Source organism: Tachypleus tridentatus, unplaced genomic scaffold, assembly GCF_004210375.1.
Source record: "Tachypleus tridentatus isolate NWPU-2018 unplaced genomic scaffold, ASM421037v1 Hic_cluster_2, whole genome shotgun sequence".
Classification (NCBI taxonomy): domain Eukaryota; kingdom Metazoa; phylum Arthropoda; class Merostomata; order Xiphosura; family Limulidae; genus Tachypleus; species Tachypleus tridentatus.
The window spans coordinates 55,710,063-55,727,273 of record NW_027467782.1 but is presented as its reverse complement, the minus strand read 5'-3'; the positions used below and the strand labels follow the sequence as shown (position 1 = coordinate 55,727,273).

The window sequence follows — 17,211 nt, the reverse complement described above, 5'->3', positions numbered from 1 at the left end:
TGTCTCAACACGGCTGTTATGGGTATTAAACTAAAACATAGAACAACGTTTCGACCCTCCCAGGTCATCTTCAGGTTAAGAAAGAGAGAGTTTCTAAACTCTTGTCAAGGTGACATACGTAAGTCAGCTTAGAAGCAGACCTCATACTATGGTCATATAAAATACGTCGAGACTTAAATATAAAAATCGCATAAATAAACGAAAGCCTAGATTAGTATCAAATGTTACCTTAGTGAGGTTTAATGTCAAGGCCACATAGGTAAGCCATAATCGAGATCAAAATCTAATGTCACCCAGTATATATTTATATGATTCAGTGTCAGGGTAACAAAATTGGATTGAAATGTAACTTTTCAATTAAACATTTGTAGCTCATCACGTGAGGTGTTCTTTTTTTGTACTTAGATCTTGATACGTTATCATGTTTTTTACCTCAGACCATTAGTATTAGACTGAAACATTTGTAATAAATAAAGCACATAATCTACAAATACTACTGGTGCTGCTATTAAAAGCTGCGAGGGCTCTTAGAAACAGGTTTTTTCCTTCAAAGTTACAGGTATACCACATAAACTAAAAGCGTCACAGATTGCAACAGAACCCAGCAAGTATCGTCTGATTTCAAAGAACCAGGTTATGTTAATAAAGCCACATATATGACAGATATCATCCAATCTCGGAAGAAAGGGGGTTTATCTGCGAAGTCACGAGAGTAACCATGGAAATGAGAGGCCAAATCTAACAGACTCTGTTAGCTCAGAATGATAATTTTTACACAGTCACAAAAGCCCAGGTGTTACCATAGGAACATCACGCCAGACTGGCTAGATACTGTAGGCTAAGGAAAATGAAACGTTGAACTAATAGCAACAGAAAGCGAAGGCTGGAGAGAGACAAAGTTTTTCGAACAAAGCCCCGGATGGCACAATAGAAACTGTTAACACTCTGGCTCGTCCATTAAAAATTAATTGCTAAGAGCAAATACAAAGTTTGGAATAAATTTGGTCGTCTTTCTAATACTTTGTTCGTGAAAGAAATCGACACTGTAACGCGATGTTATTTTTATTAAACCATTTAAGCATAAGTTAGATTTCTTCACGAGGGACAATAATAGACGCTGAGAAGCTAGTATAGACGACGTATTAAAGTTAAGCCGAAGCCTCTTGTTTATACGACCAAAATAAATGAGTTCTGGTTTAAAAAAACCAAAAATTAATTTTAAAAGTCACTTCATCACTTGAACGTAATTATAGACTGTTTTACTCAGAACTGGACTTGTGAGATGTGTGGTGTTTGAACTTAAAAAAAAAACACATTTTAATTGAAATATAGCACGTGCACTATCAGAGCTAAGATGTTATTAATAACTGCGTCTTGTGTGTGTGTGTGTATTGTTTTCTTTTTCGTTGGTAGAACATTTCAGCCAATCAAAGCGTTCTCCATCTGGTCGTTCCAAAGTTCCAGGCTCCATTCTATCTCCTACAAAGTATTTGCAGTTTAAAACATCTTTTAAAAATCTTAGATTCTTACATTAAAAATCTTCACTTCGTTTGAACACACCTAAAGTGTATTAATAACAGTTTCATTATGTAAACAAAATACACCTAAAGCGTATTGATAACAGTTTCATTATGTAAACAAAATACACCTAAAGCGTATTGATAACAGTTTCATTATGTAAACAAAATACACCTAAAGTATATTGATAACAGTTTCATTATGTAAACAAAATACACCTAAAGCGTATTGATAACAGTTTCATTATGTAAACAAAATACACCTAAAGCGTATTGATAACAGCTTCATTATGTAAACAAAATTAAAAATTAATTTGGAAAAACAGAATTCTCTAGTAAGTTACGTTAGTGGTTTAGTGGCTACATATAAACTGAAGAGCAGATTACAAGTAATTGAAGACAGCAGGTTAATAGTTACATATAAATGAAGACAGCAGGTTAGTAGCTACACATAACAGAAGACAGCAGGCTAGTAGCTACATGTAACTGAAGACATCATGTTAATAGTTATGTGTAACTGAAGGTAGGAGACTAGTAGGTACATATAACTTAATGCAGAAGGCTAGTAGTTACACATAACTGAAGATAGGAGGCTACTAGGTACATATAACTGAAGATAGGAGGCTAGTAGGTAATGTAACTGAATGCAAGAGACTAGTGATTAATGTAACTCAATACAGGAGGCTTGTAGTTACATAAAACTGAATACAGAAGGCTAGTAGGTACAAGTAACTTAATAGATCGTCTTACTAATGTTCAAATAATAACACTACCAGTTTGTAAGAATATATTTTTATAAGATAAAGAATGTGCCTGATTGGAAAAGTTTTTTTGGTGATCTTAAAGCATCGAGTAGCTCGAGATAAGTAGAAATGTAATGTAACTTTAACTAAAATAAATTTATTGTTGTTTATAACCACGTGCTTGTTTTGCATCATATAAAACTTAAAACGAACTTATTGTTCGATAACTACGTGCCTGTTTTACATCAGTTAACTTTGTGTTTCTAAACTATGATAAGAAACCAAAAACTGGAAGCATATCGTTCACAGTAAGACAAATCTAATTAAAATAAGAAGAAATAAATATCAAGTGATGAAGGTGTAAATATGATAGTTTTTAAAATAACTGTTGTTAGGATATATATATATATTGTAGAATGACTTATAGCAAAATGAAACTGTTTCAACAGTTTACGGTTTTGTTTTGACAACCGTCTTTAAAATATCCTAAAATTATCTGTGTAGTCTTTTATTTTTTCTCTGTTATTTCATAATGTAGGTTGTTTTCACTTCATTAACTGACCTAAGATATCATATTATTCCTATTTCTACATCAAGATTACGTCCTCTTCCTTTATTCGGTCAGTCAGGATAAATTACTTGTTTTCCTTTCTCTCTGTAGCCTTTGTTTGCCTTCAACAATTCGCTGCTTTGTTGATTTCATTACGATTCTGTTGTCGTAAGGTTCCAAGATGGCGTTTCATTGAACTCACACAGTTAAGATGTAACAAAAAACTGGGTTTTGTTACATTACCTTTATTCCATGACACATATACCAAAGGTCTATGCACTAAATACCATCAGTTGATAAAGATTAAAGGAAAAACCGAATGAAGACCTTCGAATTGTTACCATGTTATCATTATAGTAAGCCTTAAGAGAAATGGCAAAGAGACACAGCTGACCAGTCTCTTAGAAAGCCCAAACTCACACGTATGTGATGAAGGCTATTAGAAGTAATCTGTGAAATATTTACATTTATATGTTTTCAAAAATATATAAGCAAACAAATATTTCCAACATTACATAGAAATAACATATATATATATACATATATAAGTACGAACTGTGCTTTCTCCTAACATACACTTAAACAGACCTTCATTTAAACTCACCATCTCTGAAACACTAGATGTAAAATATGACACAAACGTTAAACTACACTTCAGTTAACTAAACAACTCTTCCTCGTAATATAATAAATCAACTTTAAATAAAACAACTTGATTTAAAAATTCCAATAAACTCTATTTAATCATAAACGAAATTCCTGCGTGAAAACTTTTATTGAATAATCCATTTCGAAATTTTATAATCACCCCTTATTTCGTTTTAAATATGTCGTTATCATTGCATGGTTAAACAGCACGAGGTCACGTAGCCTAAACTTCTGATCAATTTCACAGTTTATCTGTAACATGCGATGGAATCATTTGTGGTCGTTTGGAAGCGATGCTAAACACCACTAAAACTGCTTTTATTAGCACAACAAGGTGAAGATAAAATAAGTTTTATGAATGTTAATGTGCATGTTCACGTCTTGAACTGGAATTTACACGTAAAAATGTCGCGGGTAAATATTTCATTGGATTTTACGAAACACATACAAGCACGACTATTTGTTAAGTGTAGAATTCTACAATTTTATTAGTTGTCTGTAGATTTAGGGTTAACAGTGAATACGTTCCAACAGAGATTTCATAAATCACCACAATAATTGGTTTATCATGGCAACAACTTGAAGTTTGAATTAAAAATAATTTCCTATCACGTAATAGTGACCTGCAGTAGGTTTCAATGTAACTTAAATCACGCAACACAACAAAAGTGTATGCCAACAAATACACCTAGTGTTGTATAATATACCACGCAAACAATCTGATACAATCTAACTCTTTGTTACTACATTGTCTGATAGGTATCTTCTATCGTCTGACACCTCAAGTTTTCATGCCTACGATGGATCAAAATAAACCACTGATATACCACACAAGTACCACGATACTTAGGTATCACAGCTCTTGGTCTGCATATTACATTAGAGCCCTGAAAAATCACTTATTATAATTAAATATTGCTTTAAAAGCATTATAGATCACCTGTTATATAAGAACATCATTTTATAAGACTTGTAGGTCAACTGTTACACTATGTAACACAAACTTTGTTCCTGGATAGTATGTGTTATTTCTTAATTGCTTATGTTGTAAAAGTACAGAAAATGACCATTATTCCCTTCAAACTTTGCTTTTGTGACCTGGATAATGAAATTTAGAAATTAACCTATTTTCTATGTAAAAACGGACAAACTTGCATATTTTAATTTACATAAGGTCTGAATAAAACAACATATGAATCAAGATTTACATGTATTTATACTAAAGTTAAACAAAAATGTTTAGAAGTGAGTAGTTTTTCGAGATTTGTGACTGTAATGTAAATCACTTTCACGTATCAGCCACCAAATATAGTCTCCCATCATGTTTTTGTTATACGCTCCCAGGTCACAAAAGGAAAGTTTGAAGAGAAAAATAGGTCTTTTCCGTTTACTTTAGACATGAATAGTTGGGAAATAACACTTTCTGTCCAGGAACAAGAAGTGGTAAACATTGTGTTACATAGTGTTATAATTAGTATGTCACTAAGGCTTATAGATTAAGTGTTATGATTATTATGTCACTTTATAAGTCTTAGACCAGTATGTCACTTAAGTACTCTGAAATATTGTACCTGTTGTTCAATATGTCATTTAATATTTTAAAACCCACTCTTCAGTGTGTTTTATTACTATCTAGTCTGATAGATATGGTTCTTCAGTGTGTTATATTACTATCTAGTCAGATAGATATGGTTCTTCAGTGTGTTTTATTACGATCTAGTCTGATAGAAATGGTTCTTCAGTGTGTTATATTACTATCTAGTCAAATAGATATGGTTCTTCAGTGTGTTATATTACTATCTAGTCTGATAGATATGGTTCTTCAGTGTGTTATATTACTATCTATTCTGATAGATATGGTTCTTCAGTGTATTATATTACTATCTAGTCAGATATATATGGTTCTTCAGTGTGTTATATTACTATCTAGTCTGATAGATATGGTTCTTCAGTGTGTTATATTACTATCTAGTCAGATAGATATGGTTCTTCAGTGTGTTATATTACTATCTAGTCAGATATATATGGTTCTTCAGTGTGTTATATTACTATCTATTCTGATAGATATGGTTCTTCAGTGTGTTATATTACTATCTAGTCTGATAGATATGGTTCTTCAGTGTGTTATATTACTATCTAGTCTGATAGATATGGTTCTTCAGTGTGTTATATTACTATCTAGTCTGATAGATACGGTAAGTCTTTTCACTGGTAGTGTATCATTTAACACTCTGAAAGATCACTTTTCGTTTTCAATATGTCACTTGAGCAACCTAACACTACAAAACATCAACTAAACATATCATATAAAGAAAGACCTTAACAGGTAATTCTAAAGAATCATACCACAAATTAACTCTGTTATCAAACAAATGAAACTTGAACTAGTTGTGTAGCAACAATAATTTAAGAACACAATAAAAATGTAAAAAGTAAGAGACAACAATACCTTAAGAACAGTAGAAATGCGAAACGTAATTCACAATAGAACTCCTTTGTTTTAGGTCATTTAGCATCATTACGTAATATTGCAACAACATGAAAACGAATATTATGCATAAATGTTGTCTTTTAAAAGCAATCAGTTGAATCATTTCACTACCAGCTTATAAAATTAGTAAACATTCTTTTATCTTAAGTTGTAAAACATATCGCACTGTGCTAATAAACAACAAATTGCAGAACATGACTTGCCAATAGGTAACGATAACGTAGGTACACTAATTCTCAAAACTTTAGACTGCAATACTGTACTTTAATAATGTTCCAACATGTATTAAGTTTTTGATACATAAAAGCTACTCTCATTTAAATATATGAATCAGTTTTACATATATATATATATATAGTGTTAAACTAGCAAACTTAAAGTCAAGAGTGAAAGAATTTTTAAATACAAAGATATACGAGGTGACCACACAGAAATTTTAGGAACCAGATATACTGCTAATATTATTATCAACATTAATTCTCAAGTTAAATAACACTGCCATCAGAGCTTGTGCGACTGACTCTGCGATAGAGGTCGCTGAATACCATCATTTTGAAATCACATTTGCAATCCAACCAATCAACCACGAGTTCTATCTTTGGCACACTTTAGTTATCCAAGCCCTTAATAAAGGAAAGGTATAACGGTTAGGTTAATGAAAATCTGGACAAACAGCTACCACTCAGGAAATCGGGTTCCGTGGTGACAGATCCAGAACGAGTGGAACAGTTGTGGAGTTCTTGTGAGGAAGAGATTCCTCCAGTCAGCTCACTCAATGGAACAAGACGATCTTTAAATTCCATTACCAGAGGGAGGCTTGACAACTGTAGATGATGGAAAATAATGAGACTGCAAGAAGAAGATGGATAGCTTTCCTATCCGGGTTTATTCTATGACCTGGAAAGGAGTCAAGACAAAACAGAAATCAAAGATTAACTGTGAATTAGAATAAAAAATTACCTGCTTATTTATTATACGAACGCCATTTTCCTCGGTGTTTCCCAGTCTGGAATTCAAGGGGCGAACAGAGACGTATTGAAAGGTTCAAAGTTATGTTTGTTAAAATTAAACCAATAAGAATTGGTTGTTTTATTGTCTTATAATTTTCATTTTAGTGAAATATCTTAATTACAAGGGTCATGAGAGCTCATTGTTTGTTCAAGGTGACGTTACAACAACAACAGTTAGGAAACACTGATTTACAAGGTCCACCACTAGCATGACCGTTTAGTTATATGGTCTACAAGGTCCACCAGTAGCATGACCGTTTAGTTATATGGTCTACAAGGTCCACCAGTAGCATGACCGTTTAGTTATATGGTTTACAAGGTCCACCAGTAGCATGACCGTTTATTTATATGGTCTACAAGGTCCACCACTAGCATGACCGTTTAGTTATATAGTCTGCAAGGTCCACCAGTAGCATGACCGTTTAGTTATATAGTCTACAAGGTCCACCAGTACCATGACCATTTAGTTATATAGTCTGCAAGGTCCACCAGTCCCATGACCGTTTAGTTATATAGTCTGCAAGGTCCACCAGTACCATGACCATTTAGTTATATAGTCTACAAGGTCCACCAGTAGCCATGACCGTTTAGTTATATATGGTCCACCAGGTCCACCAGTTATATGGTCATGACCGTTTAGTTATATAGTCTACAAGGTCCACCAGTACCATGACCATTTAGTTATATAGTCTACAAGGTCCACCAGTAGCATGACCGTTTAGTTATATGGTCTACAAGGTCCACCAGTAGCATGACCGTTTAGTTATATAGTCTACAAGGCCCACCAGTAATCCAAGGGTTGCGAGTTCGAATCCCCGTCGTACCAAACGTGCTCGCTTTTTCAGCCGTGGGGGCGTTATAATATGACGGTCAATCCCACTATTCGTTGGTAAAAGAGTAGCTAAAGAGTTGGCGGTGGGTGGTGATGACTAGCTGCCTTCCCTCTTGTCTTACGCTGCTAAATTAGGGACGGTTAGCGCAGATAGCCCTCGTGTAGCTTTGCACGAAATTCAAACGAAACGAAACTCCTGGATGATAAATCCTTTGGCACTTTTGCTAACGTGTGTTGTCCAAATCCTGAAAACAAATACTTTTAACTGCATTAGAGGAAGTTAGGGTTAATCATTATGATTAAATAACAAAAATCGATCAAACATATGGAGGCGCCACGTTATGTGCTACCACAAAAGTTGAAAAACACTTATGACAAATAGTAACGTTAACATAGACTGGGAATTGCTAATAAATTTTAAGATAACAAGATATGGGACATCAATACTTTTATTTTCACATCGGAAGATTGGATCTCACATAAAAGATGGTTCTTCTATAATTTTCTTTACAGGTATTTTTCAAAGGGATAATTCACTTAACTAAAGTAAATCTTCTGTAATGTAGCTGCAATCTTACATATTGATCCAGTGATGTTAGAGAAAATATCCTCGCATAGTTAACTTCAATCTACATTTATAACAATGTTACTAAGACATCGTGTCTAGGATAACCGTTCGCATGGCTGTAGAATATTATCAAGGCACTAATATGGTAATTAAATAACCATAAACTTTTCTTATCATTTTATTTATTAGATATTAAATTAATATTTGTCTTCCGAAATCGTAAGTCAATTAATAAAAGTTCACGAGCTGTGTGAATTTCGTACTATGTAAAGCTACTTTCCTTTTGTTCTCGGAGCTTGTTTGGTTCATTCACAATTACATTATTGCAAGATAACAGTGTGTTGTACGGTGACGTTGACTTCCTTCTATCGTAATGACATATTTCTTTAACAAATGTTAAACAGATAAACTCCATACAATTTCCTTCTAATGATTAATGTCGTTGTCTGAAAAAGATATTTGCTCAGACGTCACGTTACATCTCGTTTAGGTTGACCAATTAAGGCCCAACGTCTCCTCTTTCCCAGAATCTTTAAATAAATCCCTTGAAGATTGATAGTCGTACTTGTAAATACTACTAAATAAACACAAAGACAAAACAATCACTTTGTTTCACTACTTCCAGTAGTCGTTGGATAATCGAGTTTCGTGTGTGAATGTTAAACATTGTGTTGGAGAAGACGTCACTTAATATGTGTTCTGCAAAGAAATCTCAATAGTGGTTGGTTGGTTGGTTGATTCAGTGTTTCATGGCACAAAGCAGCTAGGCTATCTACGCCAAATAGTGAGAAGTAAGGAACTGAAGATATTTTGAGAGAAAGAAGGTGAGCAAACAACTGGAAAACACGCATAAAAATGTTTTGTTTAGTACGGTTCTGCTGAAGTAACATTACAATCTGTTTTAACGAACAAATCTGTGACCTTTTTCCTGTAAATAAAACAATGAAATGATATGATTATTATGAGAAATGTTAAGAATACGTTTGTTTGTTTGTTTTTATTTCGCGCAAAACTACACGAGGGCTACCTGCGCTAGCCGTCCCTAATTTGGCAGTGTAAGTCTAGAGCGAAGGCAGCTGGTCATCACCACTCCCAGCCAAGTCTTGGGCTAGTATTTTACCAACGAATAGTTGGAATGACTGTGACATTAAAATGTCCCCACGGCTGAAAGAGTGACCACGTTTGTTTGTTTGTTTTTTGGAATTTCGCACAAAGCTACTCGAGGGCTATCTGTGCTAGCCATCCCTAATTTAGCAGTGTAGGACTAGAGGAAAGGCAGCTAGTCATCACCACCCACCGCCAATTCTTGATATTCTCTTTTACCAACGAATAGTGGGATTGACTGTCACATTATAACGCCCCCACGGCTGAAAGGGCGAGCATGTTTGGCGCGACCGGGATGCGAATCCGCGACCCTCAGATTACGAGTCGCACGCCTTAACACGCTTGGACTAATGAAACGGAAGCTGGTAAGTTGTTGTATTGGTAAACTACATTGCAGCGCAGATAGCTCTCGAGTAGCTCTGCGCGAAATTCAAACCAAACTCCTTAAGGAAAGTCTGTAAAAAAGGATTTTATGCTTTAAATAAGACAATCTTACAAGGAGGCCTTTTGCAACGAAAATTATGACGCATGGCTGGACGTGGCGACATGGACTGTAAAGACGTGGTGAGGCTCCAAAATCGTTTTAAGGTGATTTACAGGAAAGATGGAGTAAGATGGTCGACTTAACTTTAAATGCAGTTTTTGCCAGTTACAACGAATGTTGTGAACAGACAGAAATGATTTAAATTATTCAAGTTTTATTATGAACGTCACTTCCAGTTAGAAAAAGTATTTGGTGTACACCTTTTTTATAACATTAAAAATATTCACTTCTTGTTGCTGGGACAGTTTTATCTATCACATTGGATGAAACAGATCCTCAAAGTTCAGTAAAATAACACATATCTAACTCGTAACAACAACGAACTTTAAAATTACATTTAAATCACTTGAATGTTTAGAGAAAGTAAAATGATTTTTGTGATTTAAATTCTTCAGACAGAGATGGTTATGTAGTGACCATGCACAATTGGTTATTACCGAGAACAATGGTGTGAAAGCACGTGAGGACTAACCAGTACAAGACAACAACGTACATTGAGCCCAGAATAAATGGCAGAAATATACGACAACTTTTAGCCACTCATCTTAAACTAATCGCATGTTTAGAAAAAAACAACGATGATTCGAACTGGGTTTCTGTTGCGGTATATTCAACAGGCTACAACTCCAACTTTTAAAGTGACAAAAAAAAAGAGACAAGGAGAGAAATTTCCTGAAATATAAAGCTAAAAAAATACAAAATACCCTAGATCAAAGTAACTCAGCAATAAAACGCTGAGGTTGCTTATTAATCATTCATTTTGAAGTCTGTCCGCCGATATAACTTAAACAACTGTTACGTAAATATAGCATACGTACTCTGGATAGGGTGCCGTCTTACCCACGTATAGATTAAAATAACATAAAAACATCGAACAAATATAATATTTATGATATGAGTCTTGTGTTATGTTTTCTTAGTGTTTATTTTTATGTCTTCATCACATCAGTTACGTAAATTAACTTTTAAGACACTTTGTCGGCCATTAAACTTTGTCCTAAACTACCTAGAGGAACACGGTCGATTTCATAACTGAAAAAAAATGAAATAGAATCTGATAGTTTTGATTATTAGATTAAATGTGCAGACTCTAACAGGGGAGAATAGTAGAGTATGGTGTGTTGTGGTTCGTAGGGTGTGTTATCGTTTGTTTAGTACAATCTTAAATTATGGTGTGTATGGTTTGCATGGAAGATTTGTAAAAAAATGGTGTGTTATGGTTTGTTTGATAGAATCTTAAAGATATGCTAATTTCTAAAGAAAAATCCTAAAATTATAGATACCGAAACTTGTTTTGTTTTTTTGTTTTGAATTTCGCGCAAAGCTACTCGAGGGCTATCTGCGCCAGCCGTCCATAATTTAGCAGTGTAAGACTAGAGGGAAGGCAGCTATTCATCACCACCCACCGCCAACTCTTGGGCTACTCTTTTACCAACGAATAGTGGGGTTGACCGTCACGTTATAACACCCCCACGGCTGAAAGGGCGAGCATGTTTGGTGCGACCACGATTCGAACCCGCGACCTTCGGATTACGAGTTGAATACTTTAACCCACCTGGCCGTGTCGGGCCGGTACCGAAGTTAAACTCACTCTCTTCATTACTATTTCACTCTGAACTTTATCACCACTTCACTCTCAACTTGTTCTTTTTTAGTTTTGATTCTACTTTTTCGTAAAGACAAAATTTACACTCATTCTGATTCTAGCATTTCTAGTAAACCTGTTAAATATTCTTACCCTACTTAAACAGTTTATACCCCTTTCAGCCCCTTCCCAAATGATACTCAATGACGTTTAAATTATTAAGTTCCAAAATTTAACACCTAACCCCACACCGCCCTATCTCGGAACCCTTGTTTCTAAGAATTAAGCAATGTTTGTTAGGTTCCTTCCCATCTGAACAGTTTGCGCCCCCTAGTGGCACAGTAACAATAAACAACAACAACTGAACAATTCTTCGTTTGTTAGATGAGGAAGGTTACCTTTATTCTTGACAGAGTGTTCCTGGGGACCCGGGAGATGATTCGCTTGGTGGACTCCTGGTGGACGTCTGTTTTCTGAGACTAGGACCTCGTTCGTCTCTGCACATAAAAAAATGTAATATTGTCAAATAGTATTGTAATTAGAATAACAGTGAACTTAAAAAGGGTCTTTTTGTATGGATATAATGAAATTCTGTTCTATTGGAGTGGTAGTTGTCTATTTGTAATTTTATAACACTGTTTCAAACAGCAAATAAAACGAATAAGAAAATTGAGCTTAACAAAATCACTTTCAGAAGGGGTTCGACTATTCTATTCTCACATGGAATATCTACACTGGCCCTCCATAATTTTCAACTAATAAGTTAACTTGAAGGTAGTAAGTCAGCAATTACCCATAGACTACGTAAAAACTAACAAAATAAAAGTAATTCTACTGAATTGAAGGTAACTAGTCACCAGTTACACCTGGACTAAATTGAAGGTAGCTAGTCACCAGTTACCCCTGGACTAAATTGAAGGCAGCTAGTCAACAGTTAACCCTAGACTAAGTTGAAGGTAGCTAGTCAACAGTTACCCCTGGACTAAATTGAAGGCAGCTAGTCAACAGTTAACCCTAGACTAAATTGAAGGTAGCTAGTCAACAGTTACCCGTGGACTAAATTGAAGGTAGCTAGTCAACAGTTACCCCTGGACTAAATGGAAGGTAGCTTGCCAACAGTTACCTCTTCCTTTCAACACAATTTACGCTAAACAAATAGTAGGATTTAATCGTCACTGAAGAAATTCAGTGCACGATATTACAACAAATGGATTCGAACCATGGATTCTTGGTTTTATGTTCACACCAAGCTTGTTGAGAACGAAGTTTTTGAGATCATTTTCAGCGCTCGCTTGACTAGCATAAAGTTCCTGCATTCAGGTGGGGAGAACGTAGGTCTCTTCTAATGCCTCAAGGGCATAATGTAACGATCATGTTATTGATAGCTACCCCAAGGGGACTCCTTGCCCGAAAACCAACTTCACTAGGATACTCGCCCGTGATTCTTGATAGTTTTATACGTGGCGCCTTGGGGATACAGATTGGGGCAAAAATCCAGTTTTCCACGCCTGGAAACCTATACCTTCATAATACCTGAATAACACTCCGGGAAGATCCTATCTGCTCACTTAGTATGGGGATGCGCCATGGGGCTCCCCATCACCCGAGCCACCCGAAATCCGCCTGCTGTTTGTATAACTTCATGAAGAGTTCGATGAACTGAAGCTAAACACACAACACGAACTCAACATCTGCTGAACTGAAGCTAAACACACAACACGAACTCAACATCTGCTGAACTGAAGCTAAACACACAACACGAACTCAACATCTGCTGAACTGAAGCTAAACACACAACACGAACTCAACATCTGCTGAACTGAAGCTAAACACACAACACGAACTCAACACCTGAACTGAAGCTAAACACACAACACGAACTCAACATCTGCTGAACTGAAGCTAAACACACAACACGAACTCAACATCTAACTGAACTGAAGCTAAACACACAACACGAACTCAACATCTGAACTGAAGCTAAACACACAACACGAACTCAACATCTGCTGAACTGAAGCTAAACACACAACACGAACTCAACATCTGAACTGAAGCTAAACACACAACACAGAAACATCAACATCTGCTGAACTGACTGAGCTAAACACACAACACAGACTCAACATCTAACTGAAGCTAAACACACAACACAAACTCAACATCTGAACTGAAGCTAAACACACAACACAGACTCAACATCTGCTGAACTGAAGCTAAACACACAACACGAACTCAACATCTGCTGAACTGAAGCTAAACACACACACGAACTCAACATCTGCTGAACTGAAGAAAAACAACATCACAGACTCAACATCTGAAGAAGCTAAACACACAACACAGAACTCAACATCTTGACTGACAAACACACAACACAGACTCAACATCTGCTGAACTGAAGCTAAACACACAACACACTCACATCTGAACTGACTCAACATCTGCATCTGAACTGAAGCTAAACACACAACACAGACTCAAACACTGACAAACACACAACACAGACTCAACATCTAACTGAAGCTAAACACACAACACGAACTCAACATCTGCTGAACTGAAGCTAAACACACAACACAGACTCAACATCTGCTGAACTGAAGCTAAACACACAACACAGACTCAACATCCGATGAACTGAAGCTAAACACACAACACAGACTCAACATCTGAACTGAAGCTAAACACACAACACGAACTCAACATCTGCTGAACTGAAGCTAAACACACAACACAGACTCAACATCTGCTGAACTGAAGCTAAACACACAACACAGACTCAACATCTGCTGAACTGAAGCTAAACACACAACACGAACTCAACATCTGAACTGAAGCTAAACACACAACACGAACTCAACATCTGAACTGAAGCTAAACACACAACACGAACTCAACATCTGAACTGAAGCTAAACACACAACACGAACTCAACATCTGAACTGAAGCTAAACACACAACACGAACTCAACATCTGAACTGAAGCTAAACACACAACACAGAACTCAACATCTGCTGAACTGAAGCTAAACACACAACACGAACTCAACATCTGCTGAACTGAAGCTAAACACACAACACAGACTCAACATCTGCTGAACTGAACACACAACACAGCTAAACACACAACACATCTGACTCAACACACTGAACTCAACATCTGCTGAACTGAAGCTAAACACACAACACAGACTCAACATCTGAACTGAAGCTAAACACACAACACAGACTCAACATCTGAACTGAAGCTAAACACACAACACAGACTCAACATCTGCTGAACTGAAGCTAAACACACAACACAGACTCAACATCTGTGAACTGAAGCTAAACACACAACACAGACTCAACATCTACTCAACATCTGACTGAAGCTAAACACACAACACAGACTCAACATCTGCTGAACTGAAGCTAAACACACAACACAGACTCAACATCTGAACTGAAGCTAAACACACAACACAGACTCAACATCTGCTGAACTGAAGCTAAACACACAACACAGAACTCAACATCTGCTGAACTGAAGCTAAACACACAACACGAACTCAACATCTGCTGAACTGAACACTAAACACACAACACAGACTCAACATCTGCTGAACTGAAGCTAAACACACAACACGAACTCAACATCTGCTGAACTGAAGCTAAACACACAACACTGAACTCAACATCTGAACTGAAGCTAAACACACAACACGAACTCAACATCTGAACTGAAGCAAACACACAACACGACTCAACATCTGCTGAACTGAAGCTAAACACACAACACAGACTCAACATCTGAACTGAAGCTAAACACACAACACAGACTCAACATCTGAACTGAAGCTAAACACACAACACGACTCAACATCTGAACTGAAGCTAAACACACAACACTCAACATCTGCTGAAACTCAACATCTGCTGAACTGAAGCTAAACACACAACACGAACTCAACATCTGAACTGAAGCTAAACACACAACACAGACTCAACATCTGAACTGAAGCTAAACACACAACACAGACTCAACATCTGAACTGAAGCTAAACACACAACACGAACTCAACATCTGCTGAACTGAAGCTAAACACACAACACAGACTCAACATCTGCTGACTGACTGAAGCTAAACACACAACACAGACTCAACATCTGCTGAACTGAAGCTAAACACACAACACAGAACTCAACATCTGAACTGAAGCTAAACACACAACACAGACTCAACATCTGACAAACACACAACACGAACTCAACATCTGAACTGAAGCTAAACACACACACACAGACTCAACATATGAACTGAAGCTAAACACACAACACAGACTCAACATCTGAACTGAAGCTAAACACACAACACAGACTCAACATCTGATGAGAAACACTGACAACACAGAACTCAAACACACAACACAGGCTAAACACACAACTCAACATCAACATGACTGACTGAAGCTAAACACACACACACACGAACTCAACATCTGAACTGAAGCTAAACACACAACACAGAACTCAACATCTGAACTGAAGCTAAACACACAACACAGACTCAACATCTGAACTGAAGCTAAACACACAACACAGACTCAACATCTGAACTGAAGCTAAACACACAACACAGCTCAACATCTGACTGAAGCTAAACACACAACACGAACTCAACATCTGAACTGAAGCTAAACACACAACACGAACTCAACATCTGAACTGAAGCTAAACACACAACACGAACTCAACATCTGCTGAACTGAAGCTAAACACACAACACGAACTCAACATCTGAACTGAAGCTAAACACACAACACGAACTCAACATCTGAACTGAAGCTAAACACACAACACGAACTCAACATCTGCTGAACTGAAGCTAAACACACAACACAAACTCAACATCTGCAACACATTTTGTACTTCGCACTTTCCCATGTTCCAGGTCATAATGATGAATACATTACTGGTCGTGGCCTGTATCGAGCGTATTATGCTGGAAATATTATTAATATCCACATGGAACTCTGTACGTGACTAGTGAAACACAGTCGAGTTTTAACGATAGTAGTCCATTCCAACTTACACTGGTTAGTCCTAAAATTACATATCTCTTTTTACACCGTCCTCCACCGATTGGGGAGTCCTCCAGCTGACCTGTTTTATAGTGTTCACTAACATTAGCGGATGTCCTCCTATATACATATAAATATATGTTCTAAATAATTACTTCTCCCTAAGTAACGTCATGTCTTACATGACATCCGGTATCCCAGCAGTGTGGTATTATATGTATACAATACATCTGGTACCCCAGCAGTGTGGTATTGTTTGTGTACAATACATCTGGTACCCCAGCAGTGTGGTATTATTTCTGTACAATACATCTGGTACCCCAGCAGTGTGGTATTGTTTGTGTACAATACATCTGGTACCCCAGCAGTGTGGTATTATTTCTGTACAATACATCTGGTACCCCAGCAGTTTGGTATTATTTCTGTACAATACATCTGGTACCCCAGCAGTGTGGTATTGTTTGTGTACAATACATCCAGTAGCCCAGCAGTGTGGTATTATTTGTGTACAATACATCCAGTACACTAGCAGTGTGGTATTGTTTGTGTACAA

At 36.5% G+C, this 17,211-nt stretch overlaps 1 protein-coding gene across 1 annotated transcript in view; it reads right to left on the bottom strand.

The window, feature by feature from the left end:
- Positions 1-3,090: 3,090 nt before the first annotated feature.
- The window catches only part of LOC143242333 (lachesin-like), a 76,888-nt gene continuing 62,767 nt past the window's right edge, over positions 3,091-17,211 (bottom strand). The window contains exons 11-12 of the mRNA XM_076485693.1: positions 11,991-12,089; positions 3,091-6,846 (exon numbers count right to left, since the gene is read on the bottom strand). Of these exons, the coding sequence (XP_076341808.1) occupies positions 6,752-6,846; positions 11,991-12,089 (194 nt within the window). The 3' untranslated portion in view covers positions 3,091-6,751. The remainder of the gene's footprint in view (positions 6,847-11,990; positions 12,090-17,211) is intronic.